Source organism: Natator depressus, chromosome 7, assembly GCF_965152275.1.
Source record: "Natator depressus isolate rNatDep1 chromosome 7, rNatDep2.hap1, whole genome shotgun sequence".
NCBI lineage: Eukaryota > Metazoa > Chordata > Testudines > Cheloniidae > Natator > Natator depressus.
The window spans coordinates 16,714,634-16,738,658 of NC_134240.1; the positions used below are offsets into that span (position 1 = coordinate 16,714,634).

The 24,025-nt window shown below is 38.5% G+C and overlaps 1 protein-coding gene across 2 annotated transcripts in view; it reads left to right on the top strand.

Moving 5' to 3' along the window:
- Positions 1 to 24,025, top strand: part of GRM7 (glutamate metabotropic receptor 7) — a 541,384-nt gene that overhangs the window by 322,162 nt on the left and 195,197 nt on the right. For both annotated transcript variants that reach the window (XM_074957549.1, XM_074957548.1), the window contains exon 5: positions 872 to 1,012. In XM_074957549.1, the coding sequence (XP_074813650.1) occupies positions 872 to 1,012 (141 nt within the window). The remainder of the gene's footprint in view (positions 1 to 871; positions 1,013 to 24,025) is intronic.

Sequence of the window (24,025 nt, forward strand, 5' to 3'; positions counted from 1 at the left end):
TTTCCTCTGTTCCCTAATACCTGTGTGAAGTAGATGAACAGAAAATGTGTAATAACCTATTTTGGCCTATGTTCTCTTAGGTAGATCGTGGACAATGGATGAGAAATACATAACAGTAAAATTATGTTCTCTGGAGGGCTGGAGATGTTAATTACAGAATTACAATTCCACTGATCTCACTCAAAAATTCCCAGCATATTTTCATTTATCTCTGTATTTCTCTGTCTCTTTATCAATCTATATTTAATCCATACTTATTGCTTATAGAACAGGGATCGACAAACTTTGGCACATGGCCCATCAGGGAAATCCGCTGGCAGGCCGGGATGGTTTGTTTACCTGCACCGTCCACAGGTTCGGCCGATCGCAGCTCCCACTGACCGCAGTTCGTCGTTCCAGGCCAATAGGGGCTGCGGGAAGCGGTGTGGGCCGAGGGATGTGCTGGCTGCCGCTTCCCGCAGCCCCCATTGGCCTGGAACAGCGAACCGCGGTCAGTGGGAGCTGCGATCGGCCGAACCTGCGGATGCTGCAGGTAAACAAACTGTCCCGGTCCACCAATGGATTTCCCTGATGGGCCACATGCCAAAGGTTGCTGATCCCGTTATAGAATGTAATAAATATCTCATAATTTACAATTATTTTACATGACTTGAGAACTTACAATGTGTGGCAGAATCATCTACTTATAAAGCATAGTTGATAATACAAGACATGAAACTGATGTCCATTCTTTCCTTTAGTCTCTCTCCGCTAGCTATGTAAATGTCTGCTCTATAGTCAAGAAAATGTAAACCGTGAATTATTTTTAGGGTCTCAGTACTTCCAGTAAAAACACGTTCCCTGTTTCAGCTTTCTGCTCATTTCCTTTTAGGATTTGATACCTACTTTACCTCGCGCACCCTGGAGAACAACCGAAGAAATGTGTGGTTTGCAGAGTATTGGGAGGAGAACTTCAATTGCAAGTTAACGATTAGCGGATCAAAAAAGGAAGACACAGACCGTAAATGCACAGGTAATTTCATCCACTTCACCCTTCTTCTATTGTATGTGGTCCATATAGGAATGTCTGCATAGCTGATGTATGGAAGCTTAGTTGGAGACAAACTGAAAAAAATATATTGAATTTTAATAGGCTGTAGAGAAAATGGAACAGGAGCATAAGCCTTCCAGGACAGGAGAAATAGATGGAGAGAGGCAAAAATACATTCTTTCATTTTCTTTTTCTGCCTGTCCATCCAGAAATAATTGACATTTTCTATTGATTCTGTGGATTCAGAGGAATATACGGTGGCTGGTTGGGTTTGCATTTTGGTTTTGTTTCATTTTTTTAAGAAAAATATCTTCATAAATATTGGTTTGTCATCTGGCCATGAAATATAAACTGTTTGGACATATACAGACTGTATGTTCCTGATTCAGAATGTTTTGAATAGCAGTGTTAACAATAAGTTCTGTATTTGAACTCAGCTTTTGAGGAAATATATCAGTAGAAATTGTGATAATATGGTACCATGTATTCTAATTTTAGTTACTATAACACTGCTGTCAAGATTCTCATTTGAATAAGAAAGTTAAGAAGTGTTCTTCTAGCTTTGCCTCAGTAATACAGAAAGCCTCAACTTCATAGCCGTCTTGCCTATAGGGTCAGCTGTGACTGTTAGATTCATTGCCTTTTTCCTTTTTTTATTATGTATCTCCCATTTTGGGTCTTGAAAAATGTAATGGGCATTTAAAGTGTAATGTTTTCTAGGAGGTTCTCTTCATGGTTAAAGTCTGGTTCAGGAGATTTATTTTCATCAGAAAGATGCTAGGATGATTATAGGAATTTTATAACCTCCTTCCTCTTCTCCCATCTCTCACAAGTGCATATTGATCCAGCAGTTCTCCACCACTCAGTTCTCCATCCCCAGTGGGATTGTTTAGGGGTTGTGGACCCCGTTTCCAGTCTTCCACTGAAATGAGTTTTGACACTCATTTTCAACAACTTCCTCAAACACACTGGAGAACCCTGGATCAGGGACCATGAGCTACCTTTCAAGCGCTGTGAGATCAGTTTTTTTATTTTTGAAAGTATGATGATAAATAATTCTGGAATGTGTTTGGAGACGCAAGTGGTGGACTGTGGATTCATGGAGTGAAAAATTAAAGTCTTTGAGAGTGTCCTTTTGATTTAATATAACTGTAGCTTCTTTATTTTAAACTTAGGAGGACAAACAGTCCATGCTGTATGTAGTGATACAGTACATTGGACAATGGTATATTTTTCTAAAGAAAATGCATGAAAGAATGCCCATTCCTGGAATTATTCACACAGGGGCCTAACTAAGTGTTGGGGAATGTTCTGTAGGGACAACCTCACAATGACAGGCTGATTACTTTATGCTGAGTTAGGCTGTGGTTCCACGTACCATTAAGAGTGATGCAAAATCAGATGAATCTATTGATTGTTTTTGCAAGTGCAGTATTCAAGTCCCAAATTTCCTAAAATTTTCCTCAGTTTCACAAGTATATCCTTCAGAGAGTGACAAGCGGTTTTCCAGCTCTATGATTTGTGTCAAGCTGGGCCACAAGCTATCCCTGAAGTTATACATAGATATATTACACATTTTTCACAAACTATTTCCTTTAGCTCTTTGTTTGATAGGCTAAGCAGAGTATCACGTGTTGGTTTTGAGACATACGTAAGCACTGATTGACAGAATGGATCACCCATTCACCTTAGTCATTTCTATGCTAGAGGTTTCCTTGGTGTGGCCATTAAGATCTTCCTTTTGACAGCTGTGGTTAATGATGGACATTTGGCTTGATACAAGGATCTCAGAATTTGGTCCAAGGGAAATTATGCATACGGGGCTTCTCTTGGGCCAAATACTACTTTTACTTTCATTTGGCAGATCTTGTCCAAGATCTGCTGCTTTGTGTCCCCTAAGGTGGAACTCCTACACGTAGAAAGAAAGCAAATGCCAGAGCTGGGTCTGAAAGGAAAATGTTGGCATAAAAGTCAGCGAGATGCTGAGTCTCTCATCCAATGGTAGAATTTGGCCACAAATTAAGAAATTATCTTGAAGGTAATTTATTAAAATGATTTGCCAGCACATCAGCATTGAGACTCTTAAAGTCACGTTGGAGTAATATTATCCTGTGTTATTCTTTTCTAAACCTTCATTCACAACACATTGTGAACAAGTGAGATGTTAGACTGCTGACAATGAGTTTCCAAGAGGAAGGAAGGTCCAATGGTTAGAATATGAGCCTGGACTTGGGAGAGCAGGGTTCAATTCCCTGCTCTGCCACAGGCATCCTGTGTGACCTTGGGGAAATCACTTTGTCTCTCTGTGTTCCTGTAAAAGGAGGATAATAGCACTTCTATATCTCACAGGGGTGTTGCACGAACAAATACGTTAAACATTGTGAACGGAGATAGGGGCCATGTAAGTACTATTGATAGCTCTAGGGCTAAATCCTACTAATCTTACTCATGTGAGCAATCCAGCTCTTCTAGAAGAAAACTTCATACAGGGTTAAAAACCTGTAGGCTTCTACAAAACTACTGTTCTAAAATCCTAGAAAATTGTAGTTGGCTATTGGTACCTTTTTTCTGCAGGTTTTTTTGACCCATTCTATAACAAGGAATATAATGCTTTATTGATTTCTAGAGGATCCTTAACAAAATAGAGAAGTTACCATTTTCTATTAAACTCTGTGAAGTTTTTCCATAAGAGCACTGATTATAGTGGGACTATTCACGTAACTAAGGTGAACAGGAGTCTGTCCTATGCTAGTAATATAGCCTTGGCTTTCTAGAGGCAGTGTTCAGAAAATGATTACTCTGTGTTGCTGCTGACCTGCAGAGCTCCACAGGCCTCTTGGGCTCCATTGCTGTGGAAACTATTCACAGTTCACATTAGGCATTCCAAGCTGCCTCTGATTTCATCTCTGAGCCTGTAGCACTACTTGATTTCATTGCCATATGATGACTATCATACAGACACCTGCTGCTCATGACTATAGGGTTCCTCTGAACATGTTTAGGAACTGCACTGGCAATGGTAAGCCAAGCTGCATCGGATATCAGCCAGGGAAAGACTCACAGCCAAATGTGCTCTTCCTCGCACATACTTTTCAAGGCAAATTCAGCCCAGCACCGCGGAGCTGTCCAAAGTCCTCCACAATTCCCCTGTACGTCTATGGAAAAAGGCCTCAGCAGAGCAGCTGTGCAGGGATCTCCATGCCAACTCCATGCAGGTGAACACAAGTGGAAGCATTGGACAGGGAGTCGGGGGCAGGAGTAAGCCATAGTAGCAGCCATAGGGGATCATGTAGCTCATTGCCCTGCCTCCAGGAGTGGATGAATTTCACCTTGACAGGCATAGGATTTTGCTTCCCTCCAGCTCACCTACATAAAGCTGAGTTACTCTGGCAGCATGCAAGAGAAGTGAATTTCATTCCAATAGAGAAAATGAACGATGCAGCTGACTAATATTCAAATCTCCATAGCAGTCCTCTGAAAAGACCAGATGATCAACCAAGGAAGAACTCCAAAACTTCCTCCTCCTCCTTTTCCCCCTACCCTAACCAACACTGAATCTCAATCTGCTATTAAGTTTGTAGACAGCTAGAAATATTACTCACCTCTACCCCACTCCATTAATCTAGCTAGAGATACCAAGCATATATTTAGGATCTTCTGTATTAAGTTAATCTGTGAAAATGATTCCCTAAGCCGGTCCCCATTCTTCATCCTTTTTGGGAGGTGGTTCTCCAGTCTTAAGCAAAAAAAGAAAAGTTTTTCTAAGAATACACTTTTGTGAACTAATTGACTTCTAGTATGGAATTTTGTCATGTACTTTCCACAGCATTCTGTATCCTGATATTTTTGAAATATTTGTTTCAGAGCCTTGAATGAATCAGTGCCTTGAATGAATATAATTTAGATGTATTGAAGCTTGGGAAAGTTGCTTTGATTGTGATAGACACTGTTAGAATTTGGGAAAATAGAACACTTGTACATGCATTAAATATGTCTAGACAACATTAGATCCAATGTATTATTTATTAATAATAGTATCATTAGGAATTTTCATCTTTTCTTTCAAATTGATTTATTGTGGTATCAATTAGGAATCAATCAGGTACTTCGATTAAGGAATTATAAACAAGCACTCCTGGAGTATATCCCTTTTTTTTCCTGCCATCTAAAGTAAACTAACCCCTGATTCAACACAATATTTAAACACATGCTTTGCTGCATCAGGGCATCAGTATTTAAAATGACTTACTATTTTGCTTTGGAAAGTAACTTAACCTCTCGATGGCTGATTTTATGCATCTTTATGCATCCACTTTACCACACCAGGCTGTTGAAGCTTAATTTGGTAATGTTTCAGAAAAGCAATTTGAAATCGCCAAGTGGACAGTGGTACATAAGAACAATAATTATTATGATAATAATTATTTTGCAGAGAAAAGCCTTGAATAGGTGAAGATAATAATACCTTACAATGAGCCCATTACAGATTATGGTCCCATTTCTGCAAAGAGACTCACAATGGTACAAGGATCTGCAGTTCTGTCTGCAGGCTTGGGGCCTACGCATATACTATGAAGTCTGTGTATGGATCACTTCTTCACTGAAATGAAGCTGCCTGCAATTCTAAGATATAATCTGGCTCAAACTTTACTATGCAATAAAACTTTTTTTCTACTACAATCATTGGTACTAAGCCAAAAAATAAAAATAAAAAAAGAGAGAGAGAGGAAATGACTAGCCCAGGATAGAGATGGAAATAATTAAGGCTACGTCTCTCTAAAATAGTGGTTGGAGTTAATATACCTTACACTAAGATTCTATTGATCTGCCAGTGCATCAAGATTTAGTTATGGAATTTCTTAGAATTAATAGGTGATAAAATAGTGCTTTCTAGATATACTGGCATATATTGTCATCTCTTTAATTTCCAAAGTGATTACTGAAATCAAGCATGCACTGCAGAATTTATCCTATTTTCAATGCCCGATTGGAACTTAGTACCATCTTTTAGGAGACAGTACTGTGCCTATAAGCAGCACGTTTTGGTGTGTTCTCTGCATGAATTCAGATTGTGGGATACAGTATTTGGTGACCAATCGTTCACATTGTTTGCTACTTGGAAATCAAAACCCGAAGTCTTGACACAGACAATGATGTGAAACCTATATGGTGATCAATCTATCACATTCAGTCCCCAAATGAGCAGGAGATCAGAGTGATTTTTAGGGTTTAGTGAATGTTGCAAAAATAAAATAAAAAATAAATAAAAAAATCCACAAACATTAAACTAAATTTTTACACACATCCACTAGCATTCAACTTTACTGGCAAGAATGTTCACAGAAACATCTAAAAGATATACTCTAGTTCAATAAGGAATTTATTTTTGGGAAGTTCTATGGCCTGTGGCATTCAGGGGTCAGATTAGATAATCATAGTGGTCCCTTCTGCCTTTATGATCTCTGAAAACCATGAATTTTAAATCAACACAGGAGAATATTCACAGAACCTAACCTCTGAATTTTTAAATGGGATATTTTTTGTTGCTGGTGTTTTGAAATATAGCCTCACCTGAAGAAGCAGAATATTTCTAAGTACATCAGATGCACACTACTAGTATGGTGGCTGTGTGATTCTTTTATTTTATTTTTAAAGAAGATCTAAGCATTATATTACAAATACAAAGCATTACAAATACACATGTACATTAACTCATTTTTAATTAACTATGCCTATTGGGTATAGTAAGGACTGAAAAGAAAATCCCAACACTTGACTGTAGGTGTAGCAGTTTTCACTCGTTAAACATAGGTTTTAATTTAGCCTACCTCCCACTTGACAAGACATAATTAAGTGATATAAGGGTGATGTCACCCTGGATGTCATTTATCAGAATGTCTATTACTTGGAGAGATTTTCTAATTATCTGGAAATGTAATTGTTCTGAAGGTGCAGCCCAGACGATGGCTCACACAGTAAACCGCTCTAAAGGACGTGTTTGGAGGAAGGTCTTTGCGTAGCGAAAGGCCAGACATTTAGCAAGAGGGTTTGTAAAAGGCTGAGTTTTTGTATGTGTTCTTAGAGACAGAACTGGAAAAGACAGTATCCAAACCAGAAATATATCTACAAAGGACCTGATTCCTTTCTCACTCCAGTGTAACCCCACTGTCTTCACCAGGGATACTCCTGATCTACACTGGTCCCTGCACCTAATCTCAGAGTTTGTTTATGCTGAGGATGCTATGTCCATATCCTAGAAACATGTTTAAAACGATGTTAAATCCAGTGTTTTGTTCGAAGTGCAAGTTGAAATGATATATATATATATATATATATATCCAAACCAGATCACTGGAGGAGCTGTGAATTGTAGCGTTCATGTAGCAGACCAGCAGTGCTGATCTGAAATGTAAGGATGTGTGGAAGGGGAAAGAAAAGCTCACCGGGGAAGAAAAGAAGAGGGACCAATGAAGATGTGGGGAGACTTGCTTCTTCAGAAGGACTGAAAGATTTTCTACTTTATTGGGTAAGCCGTCAGAGAACCTTAATCCTAAAGGTGAGGTTCAGGGCAAATGGAGATGTGGAAGACCTCTGTACAGAAAGGAGAGCCCTGCTCTGGGCAGGTAAATAGCACCACTAGAAGTTACTGTAAATAGCCATTTCAGTCTCATTGCAATAAAGTTCTGTTCAGAAGCTCACGCAAGCCTTTTGGTGCTTGTATATTCTCTCCAACTGTCTCTGCAGTACAGAGCGCAACATACACTTATTTGAAAATCCTTTCAGTTTGAGACTGAAAAGCAGTGGAAGACAAGGAAGGCCTGGGTAATAGGAATGCTGTTTGAGTATGCAGGCATATGCCTGAACTTGTCTGTAACATTCCTTTGGAGCAAAGCACTTGGGTTCTAAAATGGATGCCTAAAACAGACTCAGAGAACTAGTGCAATAGTGGTGGATAGTTTAACATGTTCTTACTGCCTGTAGTTTGGGAAGAGTAGGGAAAGGTCAGAATTTCCCCTTGTGTAAGAGAACTTTAGTTATACCAGCAAGTAATTCATTTCACGCACATTCATTTTGAGAATAAAATTGTAGACAAAATATAAATGTCCTGCTATATGTGTCTCAGCAGAATTTACTGTACCTGTTTCTAGAAGAACCTGACAATCCAGTCTCCTTAAATACCCACAAATCTTTCATTGAATTACTCAGCACTGTCTAAAAAGGAGGGGTGTGTATGTGTGTGTTTGTATATAAAGATGAAGAGGATCCTCTTTTATAGCCCTTTTGTAATACTAATTTACACAATCTAAGATTTGAATTTTCTTTCTTTCTTTCTTTCTTTCTTTCTTTCTTTCTTTCTTTCTTTCTTTCTTTCTTTCTTTCTTTCTTTCCATTTACGGTATGTTTTTGATAATGTAAATGAATCAACACATTAATATCAGTACTAGGACTAGAAACTTGTTCCTTAGGCTTTCAGTAGTAAACTTTCAGATGTCCTCAATGATGCTTCCTTGGGAAGCCATGCATCTTGATGAGATTCTCGAATCACTACCTTTGATGTCTGAAATAACCAGGTCAGTCCTATCTTTCTCTCAGCAGAGAATGCTGCTAAATATCTACAGGGTAGGCCGATAGGGGAGAGAATCTGTGTGCTCTGTTCCTATGGCAATCTAGTTTTTACACATCGCTTATCTCTGTGGTGTCTGAGTATGTTCCAAATATAAGACAATCACAGTGACTAACATTCGTCACAGGTAGTTGATTCTCCTACACGTGAAGAAAAACCACATGTGATTTTGAAAAAAACCCTAATGTTGTGGTGTTTGGGAAGATAATGTGGAAGAGGAATGCTTTGACTAGGACTCTAAGGCCCCAGAATTTAAGGTTATTACTGGCTTCTGTGGGAGTAAAATCGATAATCTTGAACCATCCCCCAAGAATGCCACTTCTTATGCACAAACAAGTGTCATCCTTGCAGTACCTCTCAAATTTACCCTGTGCTGAGGGATGTCACTCATTTCAGCCCCAAGGCTACCTACATTCCACATAAGTTTAGTGTCAAGAATAATTTACAACAGAAATAAAGTATTCCATAGCTGAGGTATTCAAGTTATCGGCACTAAATCAATGAACCCCACAGCACTTTAAATTTCCTGCATCAATAGGGCTATTTGGGGGGGGAGGGGGAAATGTCCCTCATTTTGAATCTTTATCACATTGTAACACTGTTGAGCCTTAGTGGGATGAGAGGGAGGGATTATGGATTTTTTAATGCCCGCGATGTTTAGCAGCTTTACATATTGTGTGGCAGAATTCAGCTTCTCTTGGTTAACTGGCAGTATAGTAGGGAAGGTTGCGGGCTGCAGGTATTGCTATTGCCATCTGTGTTTTTTATATAAGAAAAATGGCTTTTTAGTAGAAAGAAGTCCACACCACAATGTTAAGAGCTCCATTTTATTTGAATTTTCCCAAAGCACAGAGATGTTCTTTCCTGAAGTTTTGTTTCAACCATCCATAGAAATATCTTGGGTCTCCAAGCTTTCCCAAAGCTCTCTAGATCATGAGCTTTGGTTCATGACCATCTTTACCTTTAAAGAGTATAGCAAACAAAACCAAAAGCTATGGAGACCGTTTTAAGCCATCTCTAAGTGTTAGAGAGAAATGAGAAACAAAAGATGTGGCAAATAACACAGCTTGAGGATACAAGAATGCTAGTTATAAACTGAACCACAAAAGTGATCTGGTGCATTAGTAAAGTGTGCAATTTATTACAGAAAGAAAAATTTAGTTTATTAAATGCCATCAGAATATTCCATCTCAGAAAAAAAAAAAAACAAAAACAAAACCTGAGATGTTTTAAACAACTCTGTGACCCATGGCCAAAATCTGGAACAGCTTTTTTACAAATACCAAGAGCCATAGTGTGTCTGATTCACATTTAAGTCTAGATTTATGATATTCATTAGCATGAATAATTATTGGTCTTCCAGAGTGTCTGACAAGCTGAACTATTAAATCATGCAGGTCATAAGGTCTAAATTTACACCTTCCTAGTACAGATGTAAAGGCAGGCGGTGCTCCCTTTCAAGATCTTCTCAAGGTTTGGGATGACAGCCTTCTACAAATGAATGTTTCATGTGTGTGAAACATGAGGACAGACTTTGAATGCTGCAAGAAAGCAATCTTTAGTTTACTGATGACATTGGCAGCAATGTACTGAAGTTTGTGGATTCTTCAGTAGCCCCTATTTGCCCTTACTCATAATATTTGTGGTGATAAATAGAGATGCTGAGGTAGAATCCTCCATTAAATATCAACCCTGCAGAAAAGGTAGGTTTTGGAGGCTCCAGAGCCAGGTGAAACATATTGTTATTTTATTCTAAATTCCTATGCCCTAAAACAGCTGTGTCCCTCATTTAAGGTGTAATTCAATGTCCATTTAAGTCAATGGAAAGGCTTCCACTGACTTTAAGTAAATGGCCTCCTTTAAAAGTTTCTAAAGAAAATTATACATCCACTTCTATAAACTTTTAAAATCTCTTGATAACCATGTACAGTTTCAAAGTCAAAATCCATTTTGTAGGGAAACCAATAAATTCTTGCATCATGCTTGGGAAAGGTGTGGGGGGGAGGGGGGGGAGAGGGGGCAAATCCTCAACTGATGTAAATCAGCATAGTTCCCGGAATTGGTCATGTAATTTTAATGTTAAAAATTGTGTGTTCTTTGCAACATCAGGGAAAGCCAAAGTGTAATTAATTGAATGAATACACCCATGTTTGTGCAAAATTAAGGTTGCACAGTAAAGTACACCAAAGTAATTAAATATGAAAATTACCGTTGTCCAAATAAGTTTCATTATGTCCTCTCCTACATGTGTATTGTGAGGCTGTAGATTTTTCAGGTAATCTAGATTCATGCAGTTTTTGTATAGCTTTATGTGTGGAAAAAGAAGATCAAGAGATTTGTTCAATGTGATACAGAAAATGTCTCACATGTAAAATGGGGCAAAGGTTTTTCTTCTATAGCTGTGCTTTATAGACATGAAAAAACGTTATTGTCACAATGCATACATAAGAGTTGAAGCAATACACCTGGTAAGCACTGTGGTGTAGCGGATAAGACTTCAGAGGTCTGGGGTCTGTTCCCATCTCTGCTACAAATTTCCTTTGCAGAGGAAGTTTTTTTAAAAAAAAAAAAGCAGGAATTTTGACGAAAAATTGCTAAGATGTAAAAATTTTGACCAGTTATTACACTTTCAATATGGCAAGTGTCTTAAATATCTCTGTGCCTGAGTTATCCCACCCTGAAATTGGAGAAATGGTAAAGCTAAGTTAATGGTGCAGTATATGATTTACTGGAAGCTTGATCCAGTGCTCAGTGAAATCAATGACAAAGCTTCTGTTGACTCAGCTGTGCAGATTAGGCTCTGTTTGCGCATTTAACGCTCAACCAAAACCCATTCAAGACTCCCATTAACTTCAGTGGGCTTTGGGTTGGGGCCGTAACATGAGTAGCAAATCTTTACTGTAAATGTACATGATTTTTCACATGTTCATCACTGGGTCATTTCACACTCATTTCGTCTAAACCAATATTATGTTACTACTCCTTCAAGAAAATTATTTCCATGGCAAATTGTAAAAAGTCACCTACAATGGGGAAAGCGTAGGGTTTTTTGCACTCTATTCTTTCAGAAAAACAGCTGAACACCTTTAGCTCAAACTTTCCATGACAATTCACCTTTACACTAAGCTGAAGAGGAGATGTTTCAGAAAGTAAAAGCATCTAAAATGATGGATTAAAATGAAGAGGCAAGGTGGGTGAGATATATCTTTTATTGGGCCAAAAGAGACAAGCTTTTGAGCCAGACAGAGCTCTTCTTCAAGTCTGGGAAAGGGACTCGAGTATCACAACTCAGTGCAAGATGGAACAAATTGTTTAGCACAAGCAGTTAGCACATATTCTAAGAGACCATTCAAGGTAGAGTGGCCCGTTAACACATCTGCAGTTATAGTTAAAAAGGGGTGTGGGTGGGTTATAGATTGTGGTAATAAAACATAAATACAGTGTCTCTGTTCTGTCCCTGATTTCTAGTATCTAGCAGATTTATGAATTTAAGCTCCCAGGCTCATCTTTTGAAGTGTTGTGCAGGTTTCCTTTGAGGATGAGGACTGATAGGTCAGAAATAGAGTGATCACTTTCTGAAAAGTGCTTACCCATAGGTGACAAGGTGTTTTTGTCTTTTATCATTTTCCTGTGTGAGTTCGTTAAAGTGTAGTGATTGTCTGGTTTCAGCTACATAGTTGTTATTAGGGTATTTAGTGCAGTGGATGAGGTATAACACATGTAGTGACAGGCATGTGTCGGATTCATGGATCTTGAATGGTGTATTGTGGGGGGTGTTGATTGTTGTACCAATGGAGATATTGTCTGCAGCTTTTCCATATGTTTTTCTGACAGAGTCTGGGGCTACTTTGAGTTGGTGTGTCTTGATCTGGGGGGAGCTTGCTTCTGATGATGAGCTTGGAGAGGTTTCGGTGTTGTTTGAAGTCCAAAAGTGGGGGTTGAGGAAAGACTTCTTTCAGGATGGGGTCCCCATCAAGTATAGGTTGTAGTTGTTTGACAATACCCTGTATGGGTTCCTTTGTGGGATGGTGGGTGACAACTCGGCGTGTATGGTCTCTCTCTCTCAAAACGTAAGTTGGTCCAATAAAAGAGATCACTTCACCCACCTTGTCTATTTAATATCCTAGGACCTAAACAGCTCCATGAAAACTGTTTTGTAACCTGAGTGGTATCTATAATGGTTGCTATCCACTGGTGCTCATCACAGTAGAATCTTCGGTACATTGTATAATTAAATCCTATTTAAACATCAGTCCTTAAAAACGGATCACTTAGACGTCATAATGTCTGCTAGTTGAGGTCTTGAGTCTAGAAATAGTTAAGATGATGTTTAGCTGAGCTTGATGGTATTGATCTTGTGTGCAAAATTGTAGAATAATTTGGAAAGGGTCAAATTCTTCCCTTTGGTACAAATACAGAACTCCCATTGAACTCAGCAGTACATATCTGGGCAGATTATGGCCCAGCATGCGTTCTGTGATTGATGACTTTAAAAGGAACAAGAAATCTTTTGGCTAGAACTTTCTTAAAGGTTGCTGCTTGCTATGTCTCTTCCACATTCTGATGAATTAAATGAAGCTCTCTCTGTGTGTTTTTGTGTAAAATACATAATATTTCATTGCAGAGAGTGTAAAAATAAAATGTCTTTCTTTGGTTGCTCGGATAGCTATAAGTGAGGTTAAAGGGCAGCCTATGGTGTAAAATTTATTTTCTCAATTACATCCTGTGTTCTGATGCAGATAAATAAGTGTGCTAAGTTATTCTTCCTCTGGTCTCCCAGTGAATCCCATTCCCTCTATTTCAGACTTTGAGGCCCTAATCCTGCATTTTGCCCCACATTGGAGAAGAGCTCCAGCCTTGCATATCCTATTGCAATTTCAGAGCCTTTGATTATAGGCTGTTATGTGCAGCGACCATGTTCATTTGCTGCCTAGGAGAGCATTAAACCCATTCTCAGCACTTTATTATTATTATTATTATTTTATTATTAATACATTGTTAATAAAAACATTATTGCCATTACTGTTGTTTATTGATGTAGCACCTAGAAGCCCCAGTCATGGACTTCGTCCCTCTTCTGATAGGGTCTGTATGAACACAGACCAAAAAGATAGTCGATGGCCCAAAGAGCTTACAATCCAATAATATCAATACTAACTGCACAAGCAAAAACTAAGTTACAAAAGCGTTATTAAGGTTTCAGAGTCAAGCACTCAAAAGTTGGAAATGCCAAATTAAGGTTGCCTGTGCAATTTTAAATTCAGGCTCCGTTGTGTGTATACATTATAACAGTCTTTAATTACATGATCACCTACCATGTTTTTCCCCACATAACCCCTGCCTTATTCAGTGCACAAGATAAACAGTGCTCAATTAATGAGCAGTTTTTCAGTATTTTGTTTTCCCCTCGTTGTTCCGTGTGGCCCCATACATTATTTCCTGCACGCTATTCAAATTCTGCTCTGGAGACAGCATTATTAATTTCCTCATGAGAATTTCTATGTTGCTCATCACTATGTATCTGGGTGCTTTACAACCAATCTAAATGCATTTTCACAATTCCCTGTAAGGGGAGGTGGTATTATCTTCATTTTACAGGTAAGGAGCTGAAGTACAGATTAAGGTTAAAAAATTCCGCTAATTTTGGGTATACAATTTGAGATGCCTAGGATCTGATTTTTTGGGGTGCTTAGCATTTTATAGCACTTCATATTTTCAAAACACAGCTCACATTGACTTCAGATGCAGTTGTCGGTGCTCAGCAATTGTGCAAATCAGACCCCAAAATAGCAGTTGGGCACCCAGAAAATGAGGAACACACAATTAGTGATCACCTATGAAAAGTTTAGGAGTACTTGTGGCACCTTAGAGACGAACACATTTATGTATTTTAAGTCTTCAAAATTCGAATCATATTTGTAATTTACTTCTGAATTAGTGAGTATTCAAATAAAATAACCACTATTTATACAGGGCCTAAGTAAAAAAAAAAATGTTTTCAGGTTCTTATGTTCCATCTGGTAACTTGTCAGCAACAGTTGCGTAGCAGAGCCAATTTTCAAAGTTGTGCTGGAACCATTGTTAATTATGAGAACAAATAAGCAAAATATTGTTCCTGTAAAGCTCTACTAGAAATACAGTAGTTGCATCAATCATTTCAAGTAGGAAATGATAGGAAAATAAAGTATTATAAAAATTCAATTACATAAAAAAATATTAAGGATGACATTCTTTCTTTTGAATTTGTTTTCTTCTCTGTAAATTTCATTCTCACTTTAAATCTTTAACACAAATGTGATCATAAAGTTTTTTAATAAATGTAATGCTGATTAACAATTTAAAAATCACAATAATTTGCACTTTAATATTGCCTTTTACTTAGATATCCAGTATTTTACAAACAGCTCTCCTTTGAGATATGTAAAAATAATCGTACTAAGCATGCCAATTTTGGTTGGATGTATTGCTGGAGGTTTAATCACATTACATAATCTTTAATTCCTGGAGACTCCAGGATGATCCGGGAGGGCTGGCAACAGTAAAACGTACCCTTCTACGAGAGAAATAAACTGAATCCTGTTGGGCCAAATTAATCCCTGACATAAGTCCAATGACTTCACTGTTTTCACCAGGAATTAATTTATCTGAGATTTTAAAATTGTTTGGAGAGTGGTAGAGTGGGAAATAGAATCCAGGAGTCCTGGTGTCCAGGCCCATGGTTTTCAGACTAGATTGCACTCTACCTTATTTTGCTACTGCTTCACTGTTGTCTAATGTGCCTATACATATGACATACATCATCATGGAAATGAAAAGTCAGCTTTTTTGTAAAAACAGTAATGTGGATTGGTCCAGGAGTAAGTGGAATGTGTAATATCCTAGTCTGAAAGTTGACTAGCTATGTGTAACTGTTTCTAAACAAAATATTTTCTCTGTAATATCCCAATGCATAACCCTGCATTATAGACTAATGACCTGTGAAATTTCATTTTAAAAAATAAATCTCTTTTAGAGTTATATGACTTCAAATATATGTCTGAATTCCAAAAAGGACACTGCCAAGGTGGATGCATCCAAAATTTAACCAACCTTGAAACGTCCATTTTTAATGTAAAAGTTCTCTGTGGTTATTAAATTGTTCATCTTCCTGAAATGCAAGCTGTTGCATTGCTTACTTTCCCACGTTCCAGAAGTGACGTGCCAAGAACAAAACCAAGCTGTAGTTTGGCTTTCTCCTGTACGTGCAATGCAACCATTTGTACTCATGTTACATGTTTCTTCCTATGACACAAATATAAAGCTAGTATCATAGATCCAATTATAAATCACCCAATCACGGCTCTCTTCTTTATATTTATTTTCTTGATCATTGATGCCATTCACTAGAAACTTGTTCTGCTTGCCCATTAAGATGCTAGGCTTCTGTAGTATAGTATGCTAAGTCCATTGTTCCTTGAGCACACTGAATCTATTAACATGCCAACAATATTCATGGCTGTGGTTCTCAGTGTTACATGGGATGTTTTGACAGGAATACGAAGTGTATTGAATATGGCTCGAGCTGTAACTGATGGAAAGTAGAAAAGGTCTGTCTTAGATCGAACCTATAATATATTACATACTTGCACACATGTAACTGAGAGCATCAGCTGGCATATTGGTGATGTAACTGAGAATAAAAAGTGACCCAACAGATGAAAGCTCCATGTCATCAGGGCTTTGTGCAACCCTCTCCAGCCCTGAGGCTTGAAGATTGGCTGCTGCCACTTCCACACCCGAGAAGGAGTTTCTTGGCTTCATCCATCCCAAAACTAGGACTTTTGAGGGTTTCCTCTATCCTTCTCACTGAGCATGTGGGGCACGCCTTAGCCCACTCCTTACAAGTCTTGTCTGCTCACAGTGCTCCCATACAGGCCCATCGCAGGATTCAGGTGGGGCAGAGAGGTGAATTACACCAAATGGGTAAGGTAAACCTAGAGATATGGAACACTTCCACTCAGGGTTAAGATGCTGTTATAAATTAATGTAATCAAAATGACTGTATTACAGAATATTGGTAATCTTAGCAATAACATCTAGAGTACTCAATGCTAATGACTCCATAATAGTTGTTAACTTTATTAGTAATTTGTGAAGGCCAGTTAAAGTACAGGAATTCCCTTTTGATGTCAGCGGAGGAATAAGTTGTAAGGAATAGTTACAGCCTGAGTCTCCTGTTACCTACACCAGTTTTCCATTCATTTCAATGGAGTTATCTCTCATTTACCTCAGTGTTGGTGGGAGTAGAATCAGGTTCTTAATGTCTATTATTGCAAATATCCTACAGGGAAACCAGTAAAAATGGACATTAGCTAGCAAAGTCCACATTATAAAAGACATTCCTGCCCATCATTTATATAGGGCAATCATTCTGATTTCCAAATTTGTCTTCAGATATGAAGTTATCTCTATTTGTTAGAGTAATGGTACCTTGGAGAGTTAGTTTGATGTTGAAGGTTACCTGCAGAACAGATTAGAGGAGAGGCTTATTCAATTGTTACAGTTAAGCCACAAATGGTTTGGGCCCTGTCTATCTGAGGGATTGCCTTTCTCTTTCCCTGGCTTATAGCACAGCCTGAGCGTACAGCTCCTTTGGTTTAGAAAGGTGTGGTCTTTGAGTAGAACTGGCTTTTTGTTGGTTTTTGTTAATTTTGAATAGAAACTTGAAAGTATTCTTCTAGATTTTACCATGTGGAGTGGAGTGAGGATTTTGAGGTAGGGGCCGAAAGGTCTTATTATTTATGGTGGCATTAGATTCATATACAAGTTTTACTATGCAGTTATGTTATGGGATATGGTGGTGTTATCCAATGGGAGTGGGCTTTATGTTTTGCTTCTGTCTTTGCATCTTATGGCAGCATGGAGAGTTGTAGTGGCTTCTCATTTTATACCTCTGAAATTTGAGCCCATCTGTTGGTTCTTTATCATGTCAATCCTTAGTCTTCTGAGATTTGTGATGGGGTGTGTTCCTCACACTGGTCCTGAGAGTGTGGAATTAGGCCAGGTGGGCCCAATCAGCCAATTAAATGCAAATGGGGGAGATGTAGGCTGAGTGGAGGAAGTTAATTAGAAGGAAGCTCACCTGTAAGGGAACAGGTGGGGCTTCTATAAAGCCAGAAGGCTGGAAAAAGTGAGATGGGATGGGCAGGGAGGAAGCCTGCAGTTTCTCTCCCTGAGGTAAGGGAGAGAGAAGGGGTGATGGGAACTCCTGAGAAAAGGGCAAGGACCTCAAAAGGAAGGGTTTAACTCAGTGGTGGGCAACCTGAAGCCTGCGGGCCGTCAGGGTAATCCGCTGGTGGGCCGCAAGACAGTTTGTTTACATTGAATGTCCTCAGCCATGGCTGCCCGCAGCTCCCAGTGGCCACGGTTCACTGTTCCCAGCCAATGGGAGCTGCGGGAAGTGGCGGCCAGCACGTCCGTGGAAGGGGAAATCACTGTGTGACCTGGCCAAAGGGCTAAGTCATGAAGCAGCCATACTTGTGATTCTGTGAGCGGGAGAAGAACAGCAATGTTGGAAGGCCAGAAAGAGGGCGCTGACCTGGGTGGGCTAATCCCCCCAAATCGTGAGGAAGCAGTGCCACCCAGTGGTGAGCAGAGCACCCCGTGACAGGATTATATTATAAAGTGGCTTGGTTGTCAGATCCTTAGTATTTTGAATTAATTATATTTTACTCCTCAGTTTGTTGTTAGTATGTCTAGAGCTCAGAGGGGGTATTCTACTAAATTTTAAACAGAGGTATAAATCATATGAGTTAGCTTCTTTGACATACAAGCAGAATTGGTCTTCAGACGCCCTGCGCTGCCAATATTTATAGCTCTGCCTATATCAACTGTGGGTTACAGGAAAGTAATGTCTCTAACATTACCCAGGAGACAATTGATGTCCTAAATGTATTTACAGTACTTGATCTCAAGGGAGCAGGACAGATCAGTGTCACACTTGTCTCTTTCTTCCTGTCCTACATGTAGGTATGTATTCTTGCCAAAAGAAGAGCAGAAGCAATTATACAGATTAAGGTTTCTTTGTTTATATATATGTGTGTGTGTGTGTGTTACATAACTCTGAATGTCATTACAGAATAATATATTTGAAATAGCTGACACCAGTAACAGATGCTGCTATGTCATTGTATCCTGTTTGGACTGTGTCATTTACAGGTGAAGAATGTATACAGACAATAGGAAGAATTTTGACAGCATCCACAGAATTTATGGATATGTAGACTGTGACTATAATATCTACCCTATATGCTGGATTCACAAACATATGAGGAGTGAATGTTTTGATGTCGGCACTTAACCAGCTGCTGAAATATTGTTTACATAAATTATGGCTGCTTATTTGATACCATAAGCATGCTGCATTTTTTAAATTAAATCACTTTTAATAATTGCCATCAGGTCTTAATAATGTTGAGCGTTCTGTGACTACCCTTTGAAGGCTTGTTTAATGACTTCTTCAGAAATACAAGAAATCTGTCACAAGAGACTCCTGAATTAATATAATAAAAGCACCATTGAAACAAGGTTTTGATTCTTGCCCAGCACGAGAGTTGCATGCCATGAAAATTATAGTTGCTGTATTCTACATGCTGCATGTCATGCTCCACTGAAGTATGTGAAGACCTGGATTAACCAAAGATTGAACAGGAAAGACCAAAAACTGAAAGAGAGACTTTGAGAAAGAGAAGGTGTAGAAATCATCCAGTTGGCTACTTTCTCATAGAAAACATATAATGTTGCTATATGAAGAGACAAAGGAGAATCAGCAAATCTAAACCAGTGTTCAATTTCTACATTGTTTAGAACTGCTCATACAAGAGACTTTCTTCCTTGCTGTTTTGTTTTCCATTCTTCTGTGTTCCAGTTTTGTCCTATTCAAAAGAATTGCATGAAACTGATAGGAGGATCATGTCCTTTCTACTCTTCTGTGAGAATCACAATGATGTACAGCTGAGAATATAGTGAGAGGTGAGATTAAACTTTCTGTCAACATCTTCAGATAAATCTTTTGGAAGCGACTCAGACTCTTGGTCCATAAATAGCTACTGTGTTTTCTCCTCCTCCTGCTGTACTTAGATATTCCTTTTCAAATCCAATGGGTCAATAATGCACTCTCCTTTAACTATGTTTTGTCTTTAAATTCGAGCTGTCAGGTGTGTTGACCGTGCAGGTAATAGAGTTGATGCATGACCAGGAATATACCTCTAACTGGAAAAACAAACAAAAACAGCTGTGTGATAGAAACAACAATAGATTCAAGATCACAGTGGGAGTGGACTTTATGTTTTGCTTCTATCTTTGCATCTTATGGCAGCATAGAGAGTTGTAGTGGCTTCTCATTTAATACCTGAAATTTGAGCCCATCTGTTGGTTCTCTATCGTGTCAATCCTTTCTCTTCTGAGATTCTCCAGGGACATCTTAATGTTCTTTGGCCGTGGATTCAAGAAGAGTATCTCCCAGCAGCGTCACAAATGTATGATGTTGAAGCTACAGAAGAAAAAAAATAGTTATTTGTAACACTCTAATGGCTTTTTGTTTTTTCCAGGTATATTTAACAATAATAGTTGCGGGAGGCAGAGCATGTAAGTGAATTTACTTCTGGAGCCATATGTACAGCAGAATACAACATTCTGCTTAGCTACTTCAGAGGGCATGAAAGGGGAGAGCATCTGCAAGACTGATGCTGAAGATGGGGTTGGAGGTAAGAGTGCTTGGCTATCACTTGCCCTTACCCCAACTGACTGAGTGATTAGGATATCTTCACGGAGACTGGATTTGGAAAGCACAAAATGGGCCCAGATTACCTCTGTTACTACAGTGTTACACTGGTTTTACTCCATTGAAACTGAGTAAACTGCAGTAATTCTTTGGTTACTCGGGCTCGATGGTTGTTAGCAGAATGGATGTTAAGGATACTTTCTGTATTATCTTTTGGCTCCATTGTTCATGTTAGTAACAAGATAAATTGCACAGAAGTTTGGTGGGTAGAACTTTTACAATACCCATGTTTAGATCTCTTTTAACATAGCTTTTCATTCTTTTTTCTATGAGAAGCTTTTGACCTAGTTCTTGAGATCTCTACCACTTCTCTTCCCTTTCAGCTCTTATGTAGGCTTTGTGATTAGCAACCTTTATCTGAAGAAGTCTGGTTGAGGCGCTATTCAATGGCCATTTACAATGCTCTGTAACAGGCTATAGAATACATGAGTTATTGATATGAGACACTCCCTCACATAATATTTAGGGTTGCATCTTTTTCCCTAAACCCTGTGGTTTCAAATGCAATGTTTAAAAGCCACATTGTCTATGTGACAGCACATAGCAACATGACATAACTGCAGGGTCAGCCCTAGCTTTGATTATATCTTGCTTGCCAGAGAAATAAAAAACCCCAAAGTTTCAAAAATGCTTTTTGATATTGCATGTTCCATCCGTGTCACCTTCTTAAATATCCTCCTTATTTAGCTCTCAATAACTCTTTCCATCTTTCCTGGTTTTACTATCAGTCTCTTGACTATGGATTGAATAAGTGTTTGAGGTGGTCTTCCTCTTGGTTGCCTATGCAGCTTTCCATGTAACCTTGCCCTTCTTTCAACCAGACTCCAGCGACTTCTCAACGTTTGCTTGTGCTCTTTCACATCACTCTTAAAGTAGCCCAGCCTGACTGTAGTGATGAACTTTGGATGCCTCTTGATTACTTTGGCATATGTATGTTACAGCACTCAGTATTGTGCAATGGCTGATATCAATAGCAGTTCCAGAAGAGAACTGCATTTCTTCATCTTGTGTCTAAGAATTTGTGAGCATTCCTAATTATTATGCAGTAAGAGGCTTCAATATGGAAGCAGCGCCAGCATCATCTTCCCTCTTGAACTGAGGTAGCAGTCAGCATCCTCCAGGGCTTTATTAGAAGCAAAGAAGGAGATTCAAGTTGGACTTCCTGTCCGTATGCTTCACTCCCCTAATAGCACAGAAGGGAGGAGTAACGTGAGGAATGTGTATGAAATTTTAAAATGTGAAAATCAAGTGTATCATGACAGTACACACAATCAATACCAATATTATACATATTTAAATTCTACTGTTTTTTTAATGTGCATGAAAGATATTAACAGCAATGAGACTAAACCAAAAGTAAAAAGCAAACAGCCTCCTTTCTCACACGCCCACCAAAAACTATTCAGAGTAATAGCCTAAAATACTGTAGCAACATTATTATTAATTGTCTTCAAGTTCCCCTTTCTGAGGTGCCTTATTCCATGTTCCTTCAAATTTTCTTCTCTGCCTAAACTGCCAAAAATGGTCCAACTGTTGTTTGTTTATTATATAGGAGATTTCTTTTTAAAATAAAAGATTACATGGTAGTTTGTTGTATGCGGAGTCCTCAGATATTAATACAGTTTATTATATAGCCACTTACAGCTGGTTGTAACTTTGTGAGGTGCTTGTTAAAATGATGATTTTGCTCCATTTAGAAAAATCTGACAGGTTCATGCATGGACTCTGTTTTTCCTTTGCCGCTGCCCAGGGCTTATTGTTGAGTTCTAGAAGTGCTCTGCATGTTCAAAGATTGACTGAGGTTTTTTTTATAGTCATACAGTAGCAATTTTAATGTGATAGTATAATTTAGCTTTAAGTAACTGAATGAATTTATGTAATAAATTCAGTGTGACTCATTAAACTTGAATTCCCAAATGTCCATTTATCGGAATGTTAAGTTTGATGGAGCATGAAGTGAAAGAGAAAGAGCTGATTGGCCAGCTGGGCTCTCAATCGCTCAGAGTCAGGCGATGGACTTCCCTTCCCATCCTGGATAGGGAAACTTTCTATAAAACTCCCTAGCTTCTGGCTGAGAGAGTTGCATGAGGAGTGGTCATTTGAAAAAAGTCTGGGCCTACTGGTGGTATTTATTCCTTGTTGTTTGTTCCGGTATTTTCTTTTGTTGTTGTTGTTGTTTGGAAAAAAAAAAAAAAGAACCTGGGCATTATTTTTGTAAAACACTTCCGAACTGGGTCTGGCTGCTTATTGGACAACCTTGATGCTGCACTGTGCCACATAGTGATTATTCAAGCTGCGTTCCTATCTGCACACTACTGCCCAGAAATCTCTTCTAGCTTGCACCTGTTCGAATGGTACAGGTATCTGAGTTCTGAAAACCAAACAAAAGTTTTGTGTATGCTGTTACGATCACTGAGTTATTTCTAAGTTGTGCTTTGTTCCCAACAATTTGTTCAGTGCTTTGTGCAATAATTTCCATCTCTTGCTTGAGAATTACTTAAAATAAAAAGTCCATGCCACTCAACTCTTACCATATACATAGTTTTAGATGAACTTACCATAAAATTGTATTAAAAAGAACAATTTTGTAGACTGTATATATAAACAATTTCATTGCTCTGCAGAGGCTTTTGTCAATTTAAAATAGGCATGGCATGGAAAGTTTATTCCAAAGACACGTCAGTCTCCTTTGAGTGGATTTTTAAATCTTCTTTTAGCATAAGTAATAACTGTGATTGCATGTGCGAGTCCAGAAATTACACATGTAAATTGTATGCATACCTTTTTGTATGCATATGTTGCACATGCACGGTTCTACAAATCTGGGGCTTATAGTATGCATATGTGCTGGGTATATAGTATACAGATAAGAAATAGCTATTTTGAGCCATAAATAATCATATGATCACTGCAAGTTCTTCTCAGTTTTCAGCCCTTTATTTACCTTCATATTATGAATGCAACTTTGTTTTATGGATTTTTGCTCAGTCTCATTCCACAGATAACTTTTCTACTAAAGGTTTTCTTTCCCCTTATGTATTTCCACGCATATGCTTCTTGCATTTAATATGTTTAATCAGTATTGTTTGTGTTCAGAGTTTCAATTCCAAGATCACTTCCCTTGGCTTGCCTTTCTGTTGCATTACTAATTTGGTTATGTAGCTCAGCTCAGCTAAGGCCATTTAAAAGCATTTTCCTTGTCAGTGTCTGGAAATGTAATCTGGTCTGTAATCAACGAGAGCAGAGTGGAATGATAAAAAAGGACAGTAGGTAAATCTTCAAAACCTGGAACCTATTTCACCTTGCTGAATTATTTGAAAGGAACTGGATGTTGCTAGTCTAGATTTGAATTATAATTGAGCTTTACACCAGATGATATCTTAATCATAATGTGTAGGTTGGCAGAACAGAGCTTTGCAGTTTGATACTTTGCAGTTTGGCAGCCTGTATGGGGGAGGGAAATTGCACAAATGTTGAAAATGTATATGGAGGAATTTTATATTTGCTGGTCTCAAGTACAACTGAGTGAATGATTCACTGCAAATAATTT